At 40.6% G+C, this 23,128-nt stretch overlaps 1 protein-coding gene across 3 annotated transcripts; it reads right to left on the reverse strand.

Annotated features, from left to right (window-relative positions):
* Positions 1-3,972: 3,972 nt before the first annotated feature.
* On the reverse strand, positions 3,973-20,848 carry LOC135107616 (ankyrin-3-like). 3 transcript variants are annotated; one of them, XM_064017659.1, is made up of 8 exons: positions 20,740-20,848; positions 14,464-14,707; positions 12,438-14,039; positions 11,854-12,122; positions 8,851-9,061; positions 7,827-7,965; positions 7,577-7,687; positions 3,973-4,801 (listed from the first exon to the last, which is right to left on the reverse strand). In XM_064017659.1, the coding sequence occupies exons 2-8, from the start codon at positions 14,664-14,666 to the stop codon at positions 4,016-4,018; spliced, it is 3,321 nt and encodes a 1,106-aa protein (XP_063873729.1). In that variant the 5' UTR covers positions 14,667-14,707; positions 20,740-20,848; the 3' UTR covers positions 3,973-4,015. The 3 variants fall into 3 exon arrangements, with proteins under 3 accessions (XP_063873729.1, XP_063873730.1, XP_063873731.1); XM_064017660.1 differs by lacking the exon at positions 20,740-20,848 and adding an exon at positions 15,396-15,457; XM_064017661.1 differs by lacking the exons at positions 3,973-4,801; positions 7,577-7,687; positions 7,827-7,965 and adding an exon at positions 7,985-8,525.
* Between the last annotated feature and the right edge of the window lie 2,280 nt (positions 20,849-23,128).

Consider the following 23,128-nt stretch of genomic DNA (forward strand, 5'->3'; position numbering starts at 1 on the left):
AGAGAGAGAGAGAGAGAGAGAGAGAAGGAGAAGGAGACAGAAAAGCACTCTCAACACGTACCTTTCAAGAGGAGAAAAATGTATACAGTAGATTAGTTATTGAAGGAGATATGAAAGAATGATCACTTCCAAGGTTACGTAAGGCGCCGAGCACAAAGATACGCCACCTGGTTAAGTCTTCATTCTTGTTTGTTTACTCATATCCTGTGTTTTTAGTGTCTCTGTTATCGTCGACGTGTTGCTTAACTCTCAGAAGTGGTGGTGGTGGTGGTGGTGGTGGTGGTGGTGATGGTGATGGAAGAGGAGTATTATGGAGAAAGGGAAGGAAGATTAGCAAGAAAAGTGAGGTGGTTAGACTTCCCAGATAGATAGATAGATAGATAGATAGATAGATAGAGAGAGAGAGAGAGAGAGAGAGAGAGAGAGAGAGAGAGAGAGAGAGAGAGAGAGAGAGAGAGAGAGAGAGAATAGGAACTGGCGGCTATGATAAGGCAATAAATACGCAAAATAAATACACAAGTAAATAATAATAAATAATAAAAAAAAAATAAGCATGAAAAGGAAAGAAAATACTATAAAACGTTTCACTTAAATTTGATTAAAAAGGGAACGAAAAAAAAAAAAATGAAGTGAAAAAAATGAAAAAAAAAATAAAGGGGAGGGGGGAGAAGATATTTACGTAAATTTCGAAATGTGTCTCAGAACATTAGCTACGTACTAATCTGCGGGAAACAAACACATGATTCTATGTCGGGTGAGGGCGGGGTCTCACTTCCGCTCTGCTTCTACTGTGTGTTAGTTTGTCTTCTTTTTTCATGGTGATAAATTAGTGGAGTCAAGTTCTTTGCTTCTCTCTCTCTCTCTCTCTCTCTCTCTCTCTCTCTCTCTCTCTCTCTCTCTCTCTCTCTCTCTCTCTGTTAATAGGGCAATCAATCATTCAATCAATCGTTCTGTCTGTCTATCTATCCATCTTTCTACCTACCCATTCATCCATCTTTTTATCTATCTATCTATCTATCTATCTATCAATCAATCAATCTATCTATCTATCTATTTATCTACCTATCTATCAGTCTACCTATCTAATCCCTGCAAGTGGCGCACTCTACCCTTAGTTTAGTTTGCGTACCTTTCCCTTCCACTCTCCCTGCCTGTGTCATTCACTCATACAATAACTCCCGCCCACCCTGCCCTCTTCCTGACTTTGCTGACGTGTCCCTGCCCGTCCTGTTGATTACTTCACTCTACCCTAGTTCCAAACTACATCATTTCACTACTTACCACTGGTTCAATAATTTTTTCACTGGGATGTTGAGATTCTATGTATATATAATGTGTGTGTGTGTGTTTTTTTTTCATTTGTCTCTTGTAACACTCACGCCTACTATAGTTTGTTCAGAGAAAGAATCTCAAGTGAGACCTCTGAACAAATACTGCTTCATCTGTGAATGTAAAGAAAATTTGCTTAACTTGTGTAGTTGTTAAGCTAAGGAAAGAAATATAAGTATTTCTCAAGGGAGGTCGGGTTCCCCCCCAGATTCTGTGGGCGAATGGTGAGCAGGGCTACCAACACAACACAGAGCTCTCGCTGAGATTCTTTCTCCGAACGGACTATATACTACACATTCTTGTTTTTTTTTTTTTTTTTTTTTTTGTATATCATATAGTTGTATCTGAAGGGCCACAGTCTGGAATGACTTAAGTATATAACTGTTTTTTCTTTATGTGTGTCCACTTTTAATACTTGGTTTATCTTTTTATTTATTTATTTTTTTATTAATTTTCCAAAAGCGGAAAACCTATACCTTCATCTTTTTGACAGCACCTTTAACTTTCAAGATGATGATGTTGGTCATATAATATGAAAGCAATGTACAAGCATGACAATGCAGGTGTTACATCGATGTCAAAATATCATAATTCGTATCGTTATGATGAAAAGTTATTGGAGCCCTCTTATATAGATGTGATTCGTGTCAGTGTTAAATATATGAAGAAAACTTTGATTCATAACCCCCTACTTCATTGCCTCCCTGAACCTCCCGATGTTATCACTGTGACTGAAGCCTGGCTGCACAACATGCATTACTGGTTTACAAGACATTCGAGACATCTTTTAGATCAAAGAGCGACCATAATAATGAAAGACTCACGCAAGGCTTATTTATGATAAACTGGAACAATATACTTAGCAAATGTAACTTAGATGATAATTTTGAGAAATTCACCACTAATATTCTGAATCTTTATGACATATTTCATAAAGGGACTGCCACGTGTAGGCCTGCTGGCTTCTTTCACCTTCCCCTACGTTCTTATGATCTTATAAGATTACACAAATTTATGGCGGAGGATGATAGTGGAAGTATATATCTATGTTTCATACAGAGACCGCCACGTGTAGGCCTTGTGGCTTCTTGCAGCTTGTATTATTTTCTTATATTCTTATATTCTTATATTTCCCTATTTTAACAAAACATATCTTGACAAAAAGGCTTAAAATTTCTTGGTTGACTACTGCCAAATCGAATTCCATTAAATATAAGGCTTTATTATTATTAAAAAAGTTAAAAAATCTGGTTAAGTAACATTTGAACAGTACAAAGTATACAGAAACTACTTAAACCACCAAACAGAAAAAGCTAATTTATATTATTTCTTACAAACATCTTCCATCTTTAAAAACTTCACACAAAATTTGGCTGACCGTAGCTAATATGAACAACACTAATTATAAAAAAAAAACAAGGAAAAAAAAAAAGGAGAATAATCGTATACACAATGGCGTCGTCCTGCAGAATGTCACAGAAGCAGCGGAGGCTTCAATGAATTATTCTTTTCAAACACTGCAACGAAACTGGATATAGAACTCCCTTTATCTAACATTGACACAAAAATTACTTACCAGGAGACTTTCCTGATTCTATGGCAGTTTACACACACACACACACACAGATATATATATATATATATATATATATATATATATATATATATATATATATATATATATATATATATATATATATATATATATATATATATATATATATATATATTTGTATATTTATCTATTTATTTATTTATATAATAAAAGATCTACGTAATATCCATGATACCGCTGTTGACGTTATCAAGAGAAACAAACTTACTAGCGTACCTAATCGTGATTTTTTTTTAATCAGTCAATGGTGTTTACAGTTCACCAATACATTTTTGGCCGCTTGCTATTTTTAGTTGAATATAACAACTGACATCAAGCATCTGTCAACAACCTTAACCGAATAAATGTGAGACTGACACTGATGTGTGTACAATGTAGAAGACTGGGAGAGAAAGGGGTTCACCAGTCACCAACGAGCAGTACACCAGTCATACAGGTCCAAGACGAGTTAAAATCCTCCCTCCCATGGGTTTCGAGGGATATGGAGGGAAGGTCAGTAAATACAGGAAACGGTAAGCGGCTCTAGCAGAGTAGATTATAAGAAACTAAAGTTATAAGGCGATACATTTGCATTTTTCATAAACTTTTCAATATTAGATCACGCTCTGGTTAAGAGAATAGCAAATATAATTAGAGAAATTTCTGTTTTTATTTCCCAAGGGCTCGGGTCCCCTTGAAAATTACTGTCACTTCTATAGGATAACGCGCCAACCAGGTTAAAAACTACTACTAAAAAAAAGTAGTCTAAAGTGTTTAGTGTCTAAGACTGAGGATGTGACAGCTTGAATGGCAAAGTGGTGGTGATGGTAGAAGAAGGAACAACTCTGATTAAAGAGTCCGTATTCTTTAACACTTCGTTCTCTCATCAGAACAACTTTCAAACGATTATTAAGGAAGGCTACCGCTATAGACGAAAACATCCTTGAAAACCACAACTACCTTTGCCTGAACCTGCTGAAACTAATTAAGACTAAAAGCTTAAGAGTACGGAGTAAAAATCAATATGGGAACAGAAAAACACAAGCTTGACTCAAAATTTGTACGCTATAGTAACTAAGTTGCATACATCCACTAGGTAACACGCTCTCCTTTTGCCGTGAATGCTTTACTTTGCAAAACGTTAATCTGGCTATGCAGGTGCTTGAGGTCACGCCTCAGTCCTTCCATGCTTCCTATTAGAAGATCATGCATCGCGCGCCTCTCGTTCTCATTTTCACCTATATTTATGAGTCTGCACCGTTGGCACTTGCTACTCAGCGAGAAGACCGCCTCATCTCCCGGGGCCTCGTTCTCCTTTCCCTCGTAAATTTTCCACGACCCAAGCCGTTCTTTTCGATTTGTTCCCATGTATGAACTATTCTCGTCAAGCTGGCTTCCATCACAGACTTTCCTTAGCATTGGAAAACAAACGTCAATATCGAAGAGGAGGTCAATCATGCCAATCTCTTTGTTTAACTGTACGGTCTCTCTCTCTATGGAAGGCGCCTGGATGATGGTGACAATGAGAGCGCCAAACGTAAACAGATATATGATGAAGAGAATATGCGAAAACATGCGGAACATAGTTATATTGAAAAAGACTTCTTGGTTGAAATCCCCCCACTGCCAGAGGGCGATACTCAATATTGACTCAGCCATGGTCCTGAAATGATCATCGGCCATGAACAAGAGGTGAAAAATGAAGGCGAAAAGAATGACGAGACAGGTGACACACGCTATTCCTTTGAGGTATTTGTGGAGGAAGTCTTTCGTGATGTTGGTAAGGATGTTGGAGAATGGCAGCTGGTCCACCACGAAGACGAAGTGGAGGCCCTCCAGCACCACGGCGATGATGCCAACTATGTACACCATCTTCATCTGTGGGTGCGTTTGGTGTTAACATTGTTGTTGTTGTTGTTGTTGTTGTTGTTGTTGTTGTTGTTGTTGTTGTTGTTGTTGTTGTTGTTGTTGTTGTTGTTGTTGTTGTTATTATCATTATTATTATTATTATTATTATTATTATTATTATTATTATTATTATTATTATTATCATCATTATCATTGTTATTATTATTACTATTATTATTATCATTATTGTCAAAATTGTTGCGCCCGCGGGCGTGAAACACACACACACACACACACACACACACACACACACACACACACACACACACACACACACACACACACACACACACACACAGAGAGAGACGTGCGCGCGCGCGCGCATAACATAAGGGGAACTGCAAAAAGCTGTCAGGCTAACACGTGGGAGTACCTGTATGAAACATCCTCGTACTTACCTATTTCCGATTATTATCCGCATCCATGAATCTATCTACTCTCGTTTTGAAGCTCCCCAATGATTCATCACTAACAACTTGATTATTGAGTCTGTTCTACTCATCTAACGCTCAATTTGAGAAATAATTCCTTCTTATATTTTATTTAAATCTAACTTTATCACGCTTGAACTTGGCTTATCCTAATTACTGATCCTAAAGATTTTGCTTATGATACCCTTGTTATATCCTCTATACCAAAGACCTCTTTCAGGTCCTACGCCTCTCTAAGAAATAAGGAGACCAGAACTCCACAACATAATCTACATGAGGTCTGACCAGCCCCAAATAGTTTTACTTTTTTTTTTCTTTTTTTTACAAAACTTTTAACACTCCCAAAGATTAATCCGAATACACGATTTGCTTCATCTCTTGCCTCTCTGCATTGTTTTCTCTGACGAAGATCAAAGCTGCCTATAATTCCTAAATTTATTTCGTTCTCTGATCTTACCAGGGATTTGTCCTTTATTGTGTACATACTGTGCGAGTTTTTTTTTTCTGCTTGCGCTAAGTTACATTTGTTAATATTAAATTGCATTTGTCATTCTCTCATTCTGTCAGAGTCTGTCTACAAGGATATGACATCCGAATCCGATATACTTAATCTACCTATTTTCGTGTCGTCCGTAATTTTACTAACATCGTTACCAATCCCACTACCTATTCGTAGATCAACACACACACACACACACACACAACAGTAGCTGTAGCTGTAATAGAAGCAGCGAAGTTTATTATGGAGGTTGTTGTTTTATTTTGAGCGGCCAGCTCATAAAGTATGACAATATATTTTTATTTTACATGTACTGCTTGTAGCACGATGGTCACTTGATTTCAAATCCTCCCAGCAAGTCCGGCACCATAGCCGTTTTCCATTCTTCCCGACAGCAGAAAGCGAGCTGCATGATGTCATTTGCTGCTCAGTTTGCCTAGCCGGCAGCAAAATCGGGCAGCATGCTGGGAGGAATTTGCTCTTTGTGACGCTGTCATTAGGCTCTCGCAAAGTTTTGAGCTAGAGTGATTTGAATACTAGGCAAGTGCGTGATGTGCGCGGTGGCTGAAACTGCCGCCAAATTTTCAACTAATAAAATGATAAAGCTCAAATTTTGTAGGCAATAAGATTGATACAAGTTATAACGAAAAAAAAAAAAAATGTCATATTTGCAACACTATTGCGCATGCGCAAAATACATAAAACTTTTATAATCTGACCGTCAATTTTCTGCGATTTTCACCAATTGTTTTTTGTCTCAACAAAAGCGTACACACACCAATGAACGCAGAATGAAATTTCCTATCCAACGGTATATAGCACAACCACTGGGCTCTCGCAAAGTTTTGAGCTAGAGTGACTTGGATATTAGACAAGTTGGTGATGTGTGGGGTGCATGAAATTGCTCTCCCCCCCCTCTCTCTCTCTCTCTCTCTCTCTCTCTCTCTCTCTCTCTCTCTCTCTCTCTCTCTCTCTCTCTCTCTCTCTCTCTCTCTCTCTCTCTCTCTCTCTCTCTCTCTCTCTCTCTCTGTCTCTCACACAGTTATTGAAATACCCCTTCCACTGATGCATTACTGACAGCTTCGCTCGTCAATCGCCTTCCGAGGCATTTTGCTACAGCAGTAGTAGTAGTAGTAGTAGTAGTAGTAGTAGTAGTAGTAGTAGTAGCAGCAGCAGCAACAGCAGCAGCAGCAATAGTAGTAGTAGTAGTAGTAGTAGTAGTAGTAGTAATAGCAGTAGTTTATCTGGTAGTAGTAGTAGTAGTAGTGGTAGTAGTAGTAGTAGTAGTAGTAGTAGTAGTAGTAGTGGTAGTAGTTTATCTGGCAGTAGAAGTAGTAATAGTAGTAGTAGTAGTAGTAGTAGTAGTAGTAGTAATAGTAGTAGTAGCAGTAGCAGCAGCAGCATTATTATTATTATTATTATTATTATTATTATTATTATTATTATTATTATTGTTATTATTATTATTATTATTATTATTATTATTATTATTATTATTATTATTACTATTATTATTATTATTATTATTATTATTATTATTATTATTATCATTATCATTATTATTATAATCTTAACTTTTTATTATAATTAATAGTAGTAGTAGTAGTAGTAGTAGGATTAGTAGTAGTAACAGTGGTAATAGTGGTGGTGGTAGCAGTAGTAGTAATAGTAGTAATAGTAGTAATAGTAGTAGTAGTAGCAATAGGAGCAGCGGCAGTAGTAATAGTAACACACACTGGATTGTAACACACACTTGATGACAATTCATGCTTCAAAATGATCGAGACAGGACAGTGAGAAGTGCTGCAAAGTTACCGTGTCACAGGTGTGTAGAAGGCTGTAGAAGATTCCTCCTAAAACGACGGACGTGAGGAACCAACCCAAGCCTTCGATAACTACCAGCGCTGAGGTCCACTTCAGTCGCATCTGGAAACAGTTACGTTATTGATACGGAGGATAAAGCCGTGGGTGATAACTGAGTAACTGCCCTGAGTAACTGTACTTTGGTCAAACAATATGCAAAGGGAGTGTTGTGAGGAACAGAACAACAGGGGGAGGCACTGACCTGATACCAGTAGTTGACATTCACAAACAGGCGTAACAGGAAGGCGGAGAGTAACAGCCACATGTTTACCCATGACACTGCTAGCGAGTTGAAACACTGATCTTCATCGAGATTCTTCATTTGTTGTTGGAAACTTCCTCTAGGAAAGGGAAATATAGTTACTACGCTAATGTGATGACCCACTCACATTCATATATTAGTTTATTTGTCTTTGTGTAGGTATTTAAGAATGTTATTTGCACCAGTATGTATCTACGTTTTCCCCAAGCAGTGACGTCACAGACAACTCATGTCCATGAATCGAATAGTAATTAATACACGGACTAATTAAGTACTTCATATACATGTGAAACTCGTATTCTTAGACGTTTCAGCTTCTAATCTCGACAACGTTTAATAGGCCGTATAGAACATTCAAGGGAGTTTTCATGATTCTAGTGACAGATTTACAAGGATTCTTTACTAGCATGGGAACGTTAGTAGTCATATCTTTGGCCTTTGAAAATAGTCTTCGGTGAAAGCCAGAAGCATACAAGATTACGAGCTAAAAAAACAATAAATAAATAAATAGATAAATAAAACTGCAAAGGCCGAGAAGAACTGGGGATGCAAATAGGTACAGTGGTTGCAACTTCCTGAAGAAAATGTGCGTGTCTTCATTATCGTTGTATTGTGTCAACAGGAAGGGTACGGTCTTGTCTGGAATAATCCAAGATTATTATGGCAGATTCACACACAGAGACACACAAACGCTCATTCAAATGTGTTTTATTCTTCTAAGACTTAAGTAATAGATTAACAGGCTCTAGTGGATGTTACTGGCCTTTTCAAGACCATTTTCATGGTTCTAGTAATAGTTTAACACTATTGGACGTTATTGAGCTTTACCACAAGTATTTTTCATGAGTATTGTAACAGGCTCTATACATTATGCTATACAAGGAGGTTTTTATGATTCTAGTGATGGCCTTTGAAAGTAGTGTGATAAGAGAGCAAAGCGCTTCAAAACACGGCCTCTACTCACCGAAGGCTGCTGAGGAGCCACACCAGCATGGCAATGGAAAAAATACGAATTGCCATGAGGGTTGTGAAGATCCACCAAGCGTAGGCCCGCCACTTGTATCGCACCCAGGCCTTTACGAGCGGGTGCTGCAGGAGCTCCAGACGCCTCCTCGACACCATGGTGGAGACTGGGTGGTGAAGCTTCCAGTTCAAATTCGAAGCTGTTGCGTCTCCTGATTCAAAGAAAGTGGGAATTGTAGTGGTGATAATGGAAATAGTAGTTGTAATAGTAGTAGTAGGAGGAGGAGGCAGTAGGCACCTGGCGAAACGATAATTACTCCCAGTGATGTCTAAAGCATTGGATCAGGGGGTGCTGTGAACCCATCATTAAACCCAGCTGTGACTTCACTGAACGTTTCCCCTTGTGTCGTGAGACACAAGGGGACAGTCATAGCTTGCCCTCTAAAGACAACTCTCTTCCTTCACACAAAACTACAAGCAACTAATTACACACACACCCTTCACTCAAAATTCAAAATTATCATGGTGACTCCTACATAGCCTCATAGTCCCCATCTGGGAAGGAGACCACAAATGTCCACAAGGTCGGACTGCTCTTCTGATATCGACCCGAAGTGTCTCTATCCTCATTTTCAATCCAAAGCTGGATGTTGCGTCTATGTGCGCAACGACTTAACCTGCTCTCGTGCCCACGCTCTTGAATCTTTCGAGTTTTCTACTATCTGGCTACGACTACAGAGTCACTCTCAAACTAAATTTATCTATGCTGTATACCTCTCATCTAACTCCTCTGACTACAAGAAAATCTTTGATTACTTAACTTCTAAAGTGGAGCACATTCTGACTCTCTTCCATTTTGTGGAGGTCTCCATTCTTGGAGACTTCAATGTTCACCACCAGCATTGGCTTTCCTCTCCCTTCACTGAACATCCTGGTGAACTAGCCTTCAACATTGCCATCCTCCATGACCTAGAGCAATCGGTGCAACACCCTACTCGTATTCCTGACCGTCTTGGAGATACGCTCAACATTCTTGACCTAACCTCTAATCCTTCTGTTTATGCTGTTATCCTATCTTCTCCGTTGGACTTCTCTAATCACAATCTCATATCTGTATCTTTTCCTATTGCTCTAATCCCTCCTCAGGATCCCTAAGTGGAGGTGCCTCTGCTAGATGGGAGGTATTTTGCTGATTTTTCTTGGAATGACTACTGCTTCCGTGTCAGAGACCCGTCTCTGTTTGCTCAGCGAATAACAGCGGTGATAGTGTCTGGCATGGAATCGTACATTCCTCACTCTTTTTCTCGACCTAAACCTTCCAACTCTTGCTTTGAGACAGTTTGTTCTTCTTCTATTCGTGCTAGAGAGGTGGCCCACAAAGGGTACTTGAGCCTTCCATCACCAGAATCTCATGCGCGTTATATTTCAGCCCGAAGCATGCCAAGTCTGCTCTCCAGCTAGCCAAAAACCCCTTCATTAGTAGAAAGTGTCAAAATCTTTCAAGATCTAACTCCACTCGTAACTCCTGGCACCTAGCCAAAAAAACATCTCCAATAACTTTGCTTCCTTTTCTTTCCCTCTTTATTTCAACCAGATGGCACCACTGCTTGTCCTATCCACTCCTACGCTGACGATACCGCCGTGCACTTTTCAGGTCTTTTCGTAGATATTCAACCCTTCAGGAAGTAAACAGTTCACGCAGGGGAGCCACAGGACGCCTGATTTCTGATCTAAAATCTGATCTCTCTAAAACTGCTGATTCGGGCAGAGCAAACTTGGTATTGTTCAATGCCTCAAAAACTCAATTCCTCCATCTATCAGCTCAACACAACCTTCCAGACAACTATCCCCTCTTCTTCAATGACACTCAACTGTCCCCCTTCTCTTACACTGAACATCCTCGGTCTATCCTTTGCTTACAGTCTAAACTGGAAACTTCACATCTCATCTCTAGCTAAAACGGCTTCTATGAAGTTAGGTGTTCTGAGACGTCTCTTCCACTTTTTCTCACCCTTCCAGCTGCTAACTCTGTACGAGGGCCTTATACATCCATGTATGGAGTATGCTTCACATGTCTGGGAGGGTTCCACTCATACCGCTCTTCTAGACAAGGTGGCATCAAAAGCTTTTCGTCTTATCAACTCCTCTCCTCTAACTGACTGTCTTCAGCCTCTTTCTCATCGTCGCAGTGTTGCATCTCTTGCTATCTTCTATAACTATTTTCATGCTAACTGCTCTTCTGATCTTGCTAACTGCATGCCTTCCCTCCTCCCGCAGCCTCGCTGCACAAAACTTTCTTCTTTCTCTCGCCCCTATTATGTCTACCCCTCAATGCAAGAGTTAACCAGTATCCTCAACCATTCATTCCTTTGTCTGGTAAACTCTGGAACTCCGTGCCTACTTCTGTATTTCCATCTTATGAATGGAACTCCTTCAAGAGGGAGGTTTCAAGACACTTATCCTTCAAATTTTGACTACTACTTTGGACCCTATTCAGGGACCAGCATCTCAGTGGGTCTTTTCTTTTTTTTTTATTGGATTTTTGTTGCCCTTGGCCAGAGTCCCTCCTACATAAGATATTATCATTATTATTATTGTTACTATTATTATTATTATTATCACTATTATTATTGTTATTATTATTATTATTATTATTATCACTATTATTATTGTTATTATTATTATTATTATTAGTAGTAGTAGTAGTAGTGGTAGTGGTAGTGGTAGTGGTGGTAGTAGTAGTAGTAAGAGAATGAGAACATTGGAAAATAATAGAAGCTGGAAGAAACCATCAGGTCTGCACGTTGCAGTCCCTGTATAAAGCATGCCAACTACTATGTACTATGTATTACTATTCTTACTACTACTACTACTACTACTACTACTACTACTACTACTACTACCTCTACGTAGAGGCAGTGTACAAGACCAAAGGAACATCAGAATGTAAGGAGAGGGAGGGATGGCTGGCTTTCAAAACACAACGGGGGCGTCTTTTCCTTACCTTCTTTATCCTGCACAGACTCCTTGATGCTGTCCCTAAAACTCCCCTGTGCTTTGCTTTTTGGCACGTGGATGAAGTAGTTATCCTCTAGCAGTCTGAAGTTTTTACGTCTTGAGTAACATTTGGTCATGATGTCACTGGCGAGTTCTGGGAAAGTCTGTATCATTTCCCTAAAGAGTGGACAAGGCTCCTCACCGTGGAATCTCTTCTCTGAGGCTCCGAAGCCCGCCTCCCACCAATTACTTTTGATGACTGCATCCAGCAAGACTCTGAAACAGCATATGCACTGAAATATCGAAGCCTGCTCTTGTAAAAACTAAGGATTTGGAATTATAAAAACATGATTTTTTTTTTTTATATAATAACATAACCATGAAATAATGGAGGACCTGCAAGAAGACAGCAGGGCTACAGGTGACAGTCTCTGTATAAACCATACATAACTATTCCATCTGTCATCTGTAACAATAAATTTGTCAAATCTTTTAAGCCCTTTATTACTCGGCACTAATAACCTGATTACCGAATGTTTATATAACAGCACAGTTTATGAATAGGTTAAGTATTACATAAGTGGTGCTTACCTCTTCTTGTCCTTTAACATCTTGTGTACGTATTCGTGAAACCTCTCTGCCAAGTCTTCTGGGATTTGCATCGTCTTTTGCGAGAAGTTTTTGAGAAGGAAGATGAAAACATCGAATCGTCCCTGCTGGAAGGCGAAATCGAGTGCATATTTGGATCTCCTGTCCGTTTCTTTCATGAGGCCACGGTCTGCGTCGAGAAGCACTTTACAGCACTCTAGTTTTCCAGTGAAGGCGGCCCAGTGGAGAGCTGTTAACTTCTTGTCGTCCTTGGCGCGTCTGGTTGCCCCACGTTTCAGCAAAAGCTTGACGGTGTCGTCGTGGCCATACTGGGACGCCCAGTGGAGTGGCGTGCGGCCGTCCTTGTCACATATGTTGATGCGCGCGCCTTTACGCAGCAAAGATTTACAGACCTCGGTGAAGCCTTCGCGAGCTGCGATGTGCAAAGGAGTCATCTTGTTTTCGTTCATCAGATTCACATTCCTCTCTTGGAATAGCATAACTTGAATGACAGCTGAACCTCTGTAACTCTCGGAATAGTAAATGACTGACGCCTTGTCCTCATTGCCAGTGAGTGGGGAAGCCCCTGCGTCTTCCAGGAGTTTAAGACATTTATTGCTTTTCCTTTGGACTGCGAGAAATAAAGGCGTAAAGTCTTCATTGTCCTTATCGTTTATAAGTTTTTTAACATCTTTGTGTTTTAGTAAGTAGGCCATACATTTAGAGGATTTATTGGCGGCTGCTATATGAAGAACGTTACTTCCGTCAATGCTTGTCATGGTTAGCGATGCTCCTTTCCTTACCAACGCGGCCACACATTTCTCTTTGTCCTTGGCGACGGCGGCCATCAAGGGCGTGAAGCCGCAGTAGTTGGGCAGATCCGGAGAGGCACCAAGCTCCAGGAGGTACTCAACAAATTTATCACAGCCTTTTTTCGCCGCAATGTGCAGTGCAGTGTTGTTGTTACTATCTTTGTAACCGATGTCGAGTTTTTCAGCTGGGAATTCTTTGCACACCTTGTAATATCCTTTTTTCGCGGCTACCATCACCAATGCTTCTTGTCTCTTAGTGAGAGCTTTGTCTCCCTGGTAGTGGGGAGCAAGCGCCTTGCAACACTTCACGCAGCCCTTGTCAGCAGCATAGTGAACGGGTAACCATCCCCGATCGTCTTTCATATTGGGTTTTGCTTCTCGGCTCAGCATCAGTTCCACCACCTCGCACTGCCCCTCCTGCACTGCCAAGTGCAGAGGTGTCATGCTCTTTTCATTGAGGGAATTTAGTATACATATCCCAGTTTCTTTTGCCTGGTCGATAATCACCTTGCACAGTTCACAGAGGCCCTCTCTAGCCGCTATGTGGAGGGGAGTGTTGCGTTTGTTATCATTGACGTCTAACTTTGCGCCAAGTTTGATGAGCAGCAAGGCGATCTTAAGTGCCTGATCGTCTCCTTTGACTGCCTTCTTGGCCAGGGTATGAAGCGCGGTGGAACCATCTGTGTCGCGCACGGAACTCAGTCTCATTCCTTTATTCAGTAAAGCTTCGCATTCTTCGAAGCGACTTCGTGCTATTGCACGGAGTAATTTGCTTGAAGGATCACTTTCAAGGCTGAGAAAATGTAAAAAAAAAATTGTTGCTTTATCTAATAAGAATATAAAAATGTATTCAAGATGTCTCTGAGTAAGTAAAAGTATTTTATACCAAATCTGCGAAGAGATGGACGTTCACTTTCACAGTGTTTACTGTTTGCTCTTTATTCTCAGATCCTCAAATCAGTTGATAGTCTCGTTACAACACATGATACTTGATACGCTCTTAGCAGATCAGAGGACTTGAAGTTGAGGGAAAATAGTAAACGCAGTGAAGTGTTTGTGGTATGTTACTCGACCACACGCACACACACACACACACATATACCAACAACTCATATACCAACAAACTCTCAAGTGAACAGATTTGTGTGTGTTTGTGTGTGTGTGTGTGTGTGTGTGTGTGTGTGTTGTAAAAGTGGAATCAGCCGGAATGTATTTACCGTTTATCTAATTCATCTAGAGAATCTGTATAGGCCGCGTTGGTCATGGTGATGGTGACATGGACGTCACGCTCTTGTCGCTCAGACTTCTTTCGTTCTCTCAAGGGGATGTTGCTTGTTTGTAAAGTGTGCCTTTGTTGTGGCAACACTGGCTTTCTGGGGTTGCGCAATATCGTGGTGGTATCGTCGTGCTTGTCTGCCATGGTGATCGTCTAGTGTCCCGGCTCCTCGTGCCTCGCTCACCCTTTTACAGAGATAAAAGAGAGTTAAGAACATACGAACAAAACGGAAGCTGCAAGGAGCCAGTAGGCCTATATGTGGCAATCCCTGTACAATACACTCATACTGATATATTCATATCATCAATAACAATTAATTTATCCTGCCTTCTTATCATAAAATGATATCTAAGTCTATTCCAGTCATCCACCATTCAATTTGAGTTAATGCCTTGGCATCACTTAAATTTAAATCTAAATTTATCAAGCTTTAAATAATTCACAGAATATCTGCCCACGCAAACAGTCATATCATAGATTTTTTTTTATCATACACAAATAGGCAGACAAATATTTGTAAATACATCAAATGCAAACGAAGAAGTAGATGGACATGGACACCTGAGATAATTTCTTTCTTCGGGGGAGGTTTGGGAGAAACAGGCAACTGACAGGGATGAGTGAAGTTTCGAAAAGATCTTTGTCCTGCAGTTGAATTATAGTAGCTGGCGATGACGACGGTAGTGATGGTGAGGAAACATTTCAGTAGCTTCCACTAGACTAGAGCTTATGGAAAGTGGTCGAGATAAGACGCAGAAACGTTTGAGATTAAAGTCGAAGCATCAAGACTTCAAACAACCAATGCACTGCGCATTCTTTAAGTAACTACTTGGAGAATAACACTTTAATTGCACTGGAAGAAATAAAACTCACACTGGTCTGCAACTAAAGCTGGGCACTTCCGCAAGCACTTCCGCAAACCTCAAGCTCCGCAACTGCGGAAGATAAATTTTTATGTTTGCGGATTTGTGTTTGCGGCAAAATTCACGCAAATTTACGGATTTGTGTTTGCGGAAGTACTTCCGCAAACACAAACACCTGTAAACCACGTGGTAAAGCAAGCATAAGCTTGTTTAGGGCTGCCAAAACTTGCCATATCTGAACTGTCAAGTTGGCAACTAGAAACCTTTAGCTCAGGTCTTTTGTTGCCAACTTAGCGCTTTTAACGATAAATCTAGCGATTTTCATAATAATTTAGCATCAAACATTTACGTTTCTTATTCCATAACTAGCGCCCTATTTTTGTCCCATTTAGCGCCATATTTCAAGATGTTTAGCGCCTTTTTTCCATATGCTAGCGTCTTGCGAAATTTTTTGTTGGCAACTCTGCAGGCTGAGTGCTGCTGTTGTCCAGCGCTCGCCTTCGCTCCTCCTCCACACCTTCAGCCAGTTTGCTGTTTAAACTTTATTGCTATAATGAACGTTTCCGGTGCCTTAACTCTTACTTTTTGAATTTATATTATCAATTTAAATATTACTGTGACTCCGTGAGTGTCCTGAACTTATTTAATACTTTTTTCCCACGGCGCAGGCGGGTAGCCCAGGCAGGGCACAGCCTAGGTAACAACAATAAAATAACATAAAAAAATTATGATGATAATGATAACATTAAAATAAAATTAATCAACATATTTACTTATCTATAAAGAAATGCTTTATCATTTCATCGCAGTAATACTTCCAGTGTATGTTAGTAGTGGAACGGTCATAAGTTTTACCCATTCATTATTTTGTTTCGCTCATAATGTTTCACCTCGTTATCTTGACTACTTTGAGCAGATAGTTTGAAGTTATTAAAGTTATTAAAGGATTTTCAGTTATTTTCGTGATTCATATTACTGTTTGGCAAGAATTATGCATTATTAATGAAAATGAATATTTCAAAACAGTCTTGATGAGATCGCAAAGTTTTTAGGAATACGAGCCTTGTGACAGAACATCGCCTCTCACCCATGTTTGTGTACAGTATATGTAGCATGTTCGGGGAGGAAGGGCATAACCACCGGATGCTGAGAGGCGGGATATCTTTCCTAGCGCCACACCACGCAGGCAGAGGGATCCCCTGTGCTGTCGAGTGGTGGCGAGTGTTGTGTTCTGGATGGTGCTAGAAAGGTCCGTATTAAAAAAAAAAAAAAACGTTTTCTTCTCGCAGGAGGGTGATCGTCACAGGCCAGAGATAATTAGAAGGGTGTCTTTCCCATTGATGATAGAAAATATTTATTAAGCTATCATTAGAATCATGAAAACAGCCTTGAACAACCAAAAGTACTCGACATAAGATGCCAAAACATTTGATAGCTTAGAAAAAAAAAGGGGAGGGAGGGAGGGGTGGGGAAGGCGATGGGAAAGCTAGTCGTCACTGCTTCACTACAAGGCTACATCAACACTATTCCAGTGATGAAGTAATGAAGTACCGGAATGATTTCGTTTTTAGACTGAAGACTCTTAGGTTCGAAGGCTTCTTTCAGACGGGGCTACTTAACAGTGCTTCTCAGTAACAAGAAGTAGGGATAGATTGAGGATTTGATATGGAGCCACAACCACAAAGAAAAGTTGTGCTGCAAACAGTTTGAGTAGTTGTCTTCGCCGCGCTGCTTGTTACGATACTTGGCGCTCAGCTGCAACTTCCACATGCAGCTGCTGCCACGCCGCTGTCTTAGCAGAGTGTGCTTGGCGCGACTGTAACGCTGCTAACGTCCGACCAAGTTTGATATTTGCATCCCTATCACCGCCAGGATGAGCGTGAAAGTCAAGGAGGTTGGGTGCACTGCAGGAAGTAGTGAGAATGACGTCATCAAACAATGTGTCAGAGTCCGTGGTTCTTTCTTTCCTGAGAGCACTGGATGGACCCATATGCTTCTTTCTTGAGAGCACTGGATGGACCCATATGCTTCTTTCTTGAGAGCACTGGATGGACCCATATGCTTCTTTCTTGAGAGCACTGGATGGACCCATATGCTTCTTTCTTGAGAGCACTGGATGGACCCATATGCTTCTTTCTTGAGAGCACTGGATAAACCCATATGCTTCTTTCTTGTACGTCTCTTTTTCCCGTATGAGCAGTATTGCCAGACGTAGATTACCTTCCATGTTCTTTAAAAAAACTAATCACATTCTAGAAAGATAAGCAGAGCTTCAAACGACTTTTACCACCACCACCAACGACCCTGTGCATAGCTACTAATGCATGTTAAATATTTCCCCAGCGCCACTAAAGCTCGTGAGTAGCGGTGCTGCAGCGTTACCAATGAGCCACATAGCAGTGTCGTCAAGTGTCTCCAGCTAAAAGAGGCCTAATAGACAGTATTTTGAAAAGCTTTACTCTCGTAAGTGTTTTTAAAATAGGCTACAGGGAAAATTACTACTTGTGAATGTTTATCTCATAGTTGATGCAAAATTTTCGTGAAATGCACTTAAAAACCACAATAACATCTTCCACAATGTATTTGAAGTAGTCGACATAAGAGTCCAAAAAATCACGGTCCTTCGTATGTAATGTGGGGTGCTGAGAGGAATAAAGGCATCGCCAGAGGAGAGCAGCTGTCACTGTGGCCGCTTACAACACATCACGTCACATCCCTTCACTCTCCGCCTCTTCACTTTCCGGTCTTAAATGTCTCTTCTATTTTTTCTTACTATGTATTTCCTCTGCCTCGCTAACTCAATCCCTCTTGGATCTCTCTCTCTCTCTCTCTCTCTCTCTCTCTCTCTCTCTCTCTCTCTCTCTCTCTCTCTCTCTCTCTCTCTCTCTCTCTCTCTCTCTCTCTCTCTTTGTGTGTGTGTGTGTGTGTGTGTGTGTGTGTGTGTGTGTGTGTGTGTGTGTGTGCATGTGTTATCTCTACTAATTATTAACACGCGGAAGTTATTATGGTTTTCAAGAGCGTTTTCATAATTTATTGATAATTTATTGAGGATTTCTTTACACCATCAATGGAAAACCGACTAATCATTTTGTGGTCTATGAAAAAGAGTATTAATGAGAGAACAAAGCATTTAAAATGCAAGCCTATGCACAAATACATATTATCAGGCTGATGGGAAAAGCCCAAACAAAGTGCACACACACACACACACACACACACACACACACAGACACACACACACACACACACACACACACAGATAAATAAGTTAATAAATAAATAAATAAATAAACCAGGTAATAGGTGCTTTAAACTACGGAGCAACTTAAAGGACCTTCCCCCAGCAGCTGTGGGATTCAAATTTTTAGACGCGTCGACACAGCCTTCCAGACAACTATCCCCTCTTCTTCAATGACACTCAACTGTCCCCCTTCTCTTACACTGAACATCCTCAGTCTATCCTTTGCTTACAGTCTAAACTAGAAACTTCACATCTCATCTCTAGCTAAAACAGCTTCTATGAAGTTAGGTGTTCTGAGACGTCTCCGCCAATTTTTCTCACCCCCCCAGCTGCTAACTCTATACAAGGGCCTTATCCGTTCATGTATGGAGTATGCTTCACATGTCTCGGGGGGTTCCACTCATACTGCTCTTCTAGACAGGGTGGAATCAAAAGCTTTTCGTCTCATCAACTCCTCTCCTCTAACTGCCTGTCTTCAGCCTCTCCCTCACCGCCGCAATGTTGCATCTCTAGCTATCTTCTACCGCTATTTTCATGCTAACTGCTCTTCTGATCTTGCTAACTGCATGCCTCCCCTCCTCCCGCGGCCTCGCTGCACGAGACTTTCTTCTTTCTCTCATCCCTATTCTGTCCACCTCTCTAACGCAAGAGTTAACCAGTATTCTCAATCATTCATCCCTTTCTCTGGTAAACTCTGGAACTCCCTGCCTGCTTCTGTATTTGTACCTTCCTATGACTTGAATTCCTTCTAGAGGAAGGTTTCAACACACTTATCCATCAATTTTTGATTACTGCTTTGACCCTTTTATGGGACTCGCATTTCAGTAGGCATTTTTTTTTTATTGGATTTTTGTTGCCCTTGGCTAGTGTCCCTCCTACATAAAAAAAAAAAAAAGAATTTAATGATTACCTGTTGAAAATAGCGAGTATAAGTAAAACATTTTATAAAATTTTTCTAACATCTTCACAGTTCAACTCGTCGTAATACCATTTTCGTTTTGTTATGTCAAGTTTTTACAATACTTTTTGATTCTACAGTCACTGCTGAGTCTGATGGTGTCAACCAAAACTGGTTATCCTGTACATGAAGTGAGTTATGGCATATAATTCGCTCATTTTGCGCACTCGAGCTCGAGGTGTAGTGATGAGGCAACAGTTACGCGAGTTACGAGGCAGAAACTTTCGCTCACATGCGGATAAGTCGAAACATGCAAAATATTGCAAAACGGCGGGTCTGACGAAGAAATGTCAAAATCAGAAAGATGCGGCGTCAAAAGTTACTCTCTGAGACGTGTTTCCGAGACTGAAGTCGCAATTTTTTATATGTGATGGACTCCAAAAGGTGCTCCTGTCCAAATCATCGCTGTACTCTCCAGGGGCCCAGGCGGAGCAGTGGGCTGCAGAGATGTGCGGTAACAAAATTAGAACCAGCTAGGTGGAAACACGATTACATGTGTAGTCGAGACAGAAACAGGACTCCAAAACGTTTGAGGATACGTTCCATGTAGACAGATTTCCGCTCCTAAAATAATGCTCTTTTACGCTGTCACGACATAAGAACATAAGACAGTAAGGGAAGCTGTAAGAAGCCATCAGGCCTACACGTGGCAGTTCCACCTCTCATCTCCATCCATAAATGTGTCTAATCTTCTTTTTAAGTTTCCCAATGATGCAGCACTAACAACCTAATTACTGTGTCCATTCCATTCATCTACCACTCTACCTGAAAATCAATTCCTTTCTATCTCTTTATTGAACCTAAATTTTTCAAGCTTATACCCATTATTTCTTGTACTATCATTATTATGCTGATCTTGCTACTGCTCACTGCTACTCGAGCATCCATAGCTAGTGTGCAAAGTGTATACTTTCATAGGCTCATATTCTCAAGCATCTCTGTACCTGCACTACATTGAAAAGGATCTAGCTGAAATTTCACGGATTTTTAAGGGTGTTTTTATGGTTCTAGTGACAGATTAACGAGATTTCTACATTATTATGATGAGGAGGACTCTTTGAGAACCTTGCTAATCATCCCTGTGGCCTTTGAAAATAGACGTGGTGAGAGAGAAGAGCGTTTCAGAATACTGACCATAGCACCATGCCAACTAACCTGTGAGATTGTAAAGGAACGCCGTCGGCGGTGAACGGAGCACTACCCCTCTCACACTGCCTCCCGCTTGGACACTGGACTCGACCACAGCCTGCCCGCCGCGGTGCAGCTTTTTCCTCACTTGGGAATTTCCAAGAGACAGGAAACGTTGTAAATCTGGTGCATATATATATATACATATATATATATATATATATATATATATATATATATATATATATATATATATATATATATATATATATATATATATATATATATATATATATATATATATATATATATATATATATATATATATATATATATATATATATATATATATATATATATATATATATATATATATATATATATATATATATATGGTGCAACATCCTACTTGTATTCCTGTCTTGGAGGTATGCCCAACATTCTTTACCTTTTCCTAACCTCTAATCCTGCAAATGCTGTCACCCTCTCTTCTCCGTTGGGATCCTCCGATCACAATCTCATATCTGTATCTTGTCCTATCGCTGCAGTCCCTCCTCAGGATCCCCCTAAGCGGAGGTGCCTCTGGTGTTTTGCCTTTGCTAGCTGGAGGGACCTGAGAAGGTATTTTGCTGATTTTCCTTGGAATGACTACTGCTTCCGTGTCAGAGACCCGAGTACATAACAGAGATGATAGTGTCTGGCATGGAGGCGTACATTCCTCACTCTTTTTCTCGACCTAAACCTTCCAAACCTTTGTTTAACACAGCCTGTTCTCGTGCTATACATGATAGAGAGGTGGCCCACAAAAGGTACTTCAGCCTTCCATCACCAGAATCTCATGCGCTTTATATTTCTGTCCGGAAGTCTGTTCTCTAACTAGCCAAAAACTCCTTTATTAATAGAAAGTGTCAAAATCTTTCAAGATCTAACTCCCCTCGTGACTTCTGGCATCTAGCCAAAAATATCTCCAGTAGCTTTGTTTCTTCTTCTTTCCTTTCTTTATTACAATCAGATGGCACCACTGCTATCATATCTATCTCTAAAGCTGAACTCTTCGTTTAAACCTTTGCTAAAAACTCTACCTTGGACGATTCAAGGCTTGCTCCTCCCTCTCCTCCACCCTCTGACTTCTACATGTTACCTATTAAAATTCTTCACAATTATGTTTTCCATGCCCTCGCTGGCCTAAACCCTCGGAAGGCTTATGGACCTGATGAGGTCCCTCTATTGCCGAAACTGCGCCTCCGTGCTTGCAACTTGCCTAGTCAAACTCTTTTTTAACTTTGTCCGTCATCATCTACCTTTCCTTCTTGCTGGAAGTTTGCCTACATTCACCTTGTTCCTAAAAAAGGTGACCGTTCTTATCCCTCAAACTACCGTCCAATTGCTTTAATTTCCTTCCTATCTAAAGTCTTTTAAAATTTATCCTCAACAGGAAGACTCTTAAACATCTATCACTTCACAACCTTCTATCTGATCGCCAGTATGGGTTCCTTGAAGGCCGCTCTACTGGTGATCTTCTGGCTTTCCTTACTGAGTCTTGGTCATCCTCTTTTAGAGATTTTAGTGAAACTTTTGCTGTTTCCTTAGACATATCAAAAGCTTTTGATAGAGTCTGGCACAAGGCTTTGATTTCCAAACTACCCTCCCACGGCTTCTATCCTTCTCTCTGTAACTTCATGTCAAGATTCCTTTCTGACCGTTCTATTGCTGCTGTGGTAGACAGTCACTGTTCTTCTCCTAAATCTATTAACAGTGGTGTTCCTCAGGGTTCTGTGTGTGTGTGTGTGTGTGTGCGTGTGTGTGTGTGTGTGTGTGTGTGTGTGTGTGCGTGTGTGTGTGTGTGTGTGTGTGTGTGTGTAGCAGTAATATTTATCGGCATCAGCGCGCCGTGTCACAGTGACGGGTACGTTCACCTTACCTCACACGGCAGCAGACCTCCGCCCTTGACTCAGTGGAGGAAGCGAATCACACCCCCGCACTTTTCACCGGCAAAGTTGCATTCATTTAACTTTCCTCCATACAGATGACCCTTTGTGAGCTTCATGGTCTGTTTCACTCCACCCTGCGCCGCGACGTCACAGGACCATATTCTGCATCATATGTCCTCCGCACCTCCACTACACTCAAAAGGTATTAGTTGAAGTTGCACGGATTATCAAGGATGTTTCTTTTTATGCTTTTATTGACAGATTAATAAGATTTCTACATTATTAACAGGAGAAGCACTCTGGGAACCCGGCTAATCATCTACGCTGCCTTTGAAAACAGTCGTGATGAGAGAGAAGGGCGTTTCAGAATACCTGTCATTGGACCAAGGCGTCTTTTTACTTCTCTCATCGCTCTCCTATTTCCTTCACCGCATGTTAGATGTTATAGTCATGCAAGAGTTAACCAGTATCTTCACTTTTTTTAT

The sequence above is a fragment of the Scylla paramamosain genome, chromosome 15, assembly GCF_035594125.1.
Source record: "Scylla paramamosain isolate STU-SP2022 chromosome 15, ASM3559412v1, whole genome shotgun sequence".
NCBI classification, from domain to species: Eukaryota; Metazoa; Arthropoda; class Malacostraca; order Decapoda; family Portunidae; genus Scylla; species Scylla paramamosain.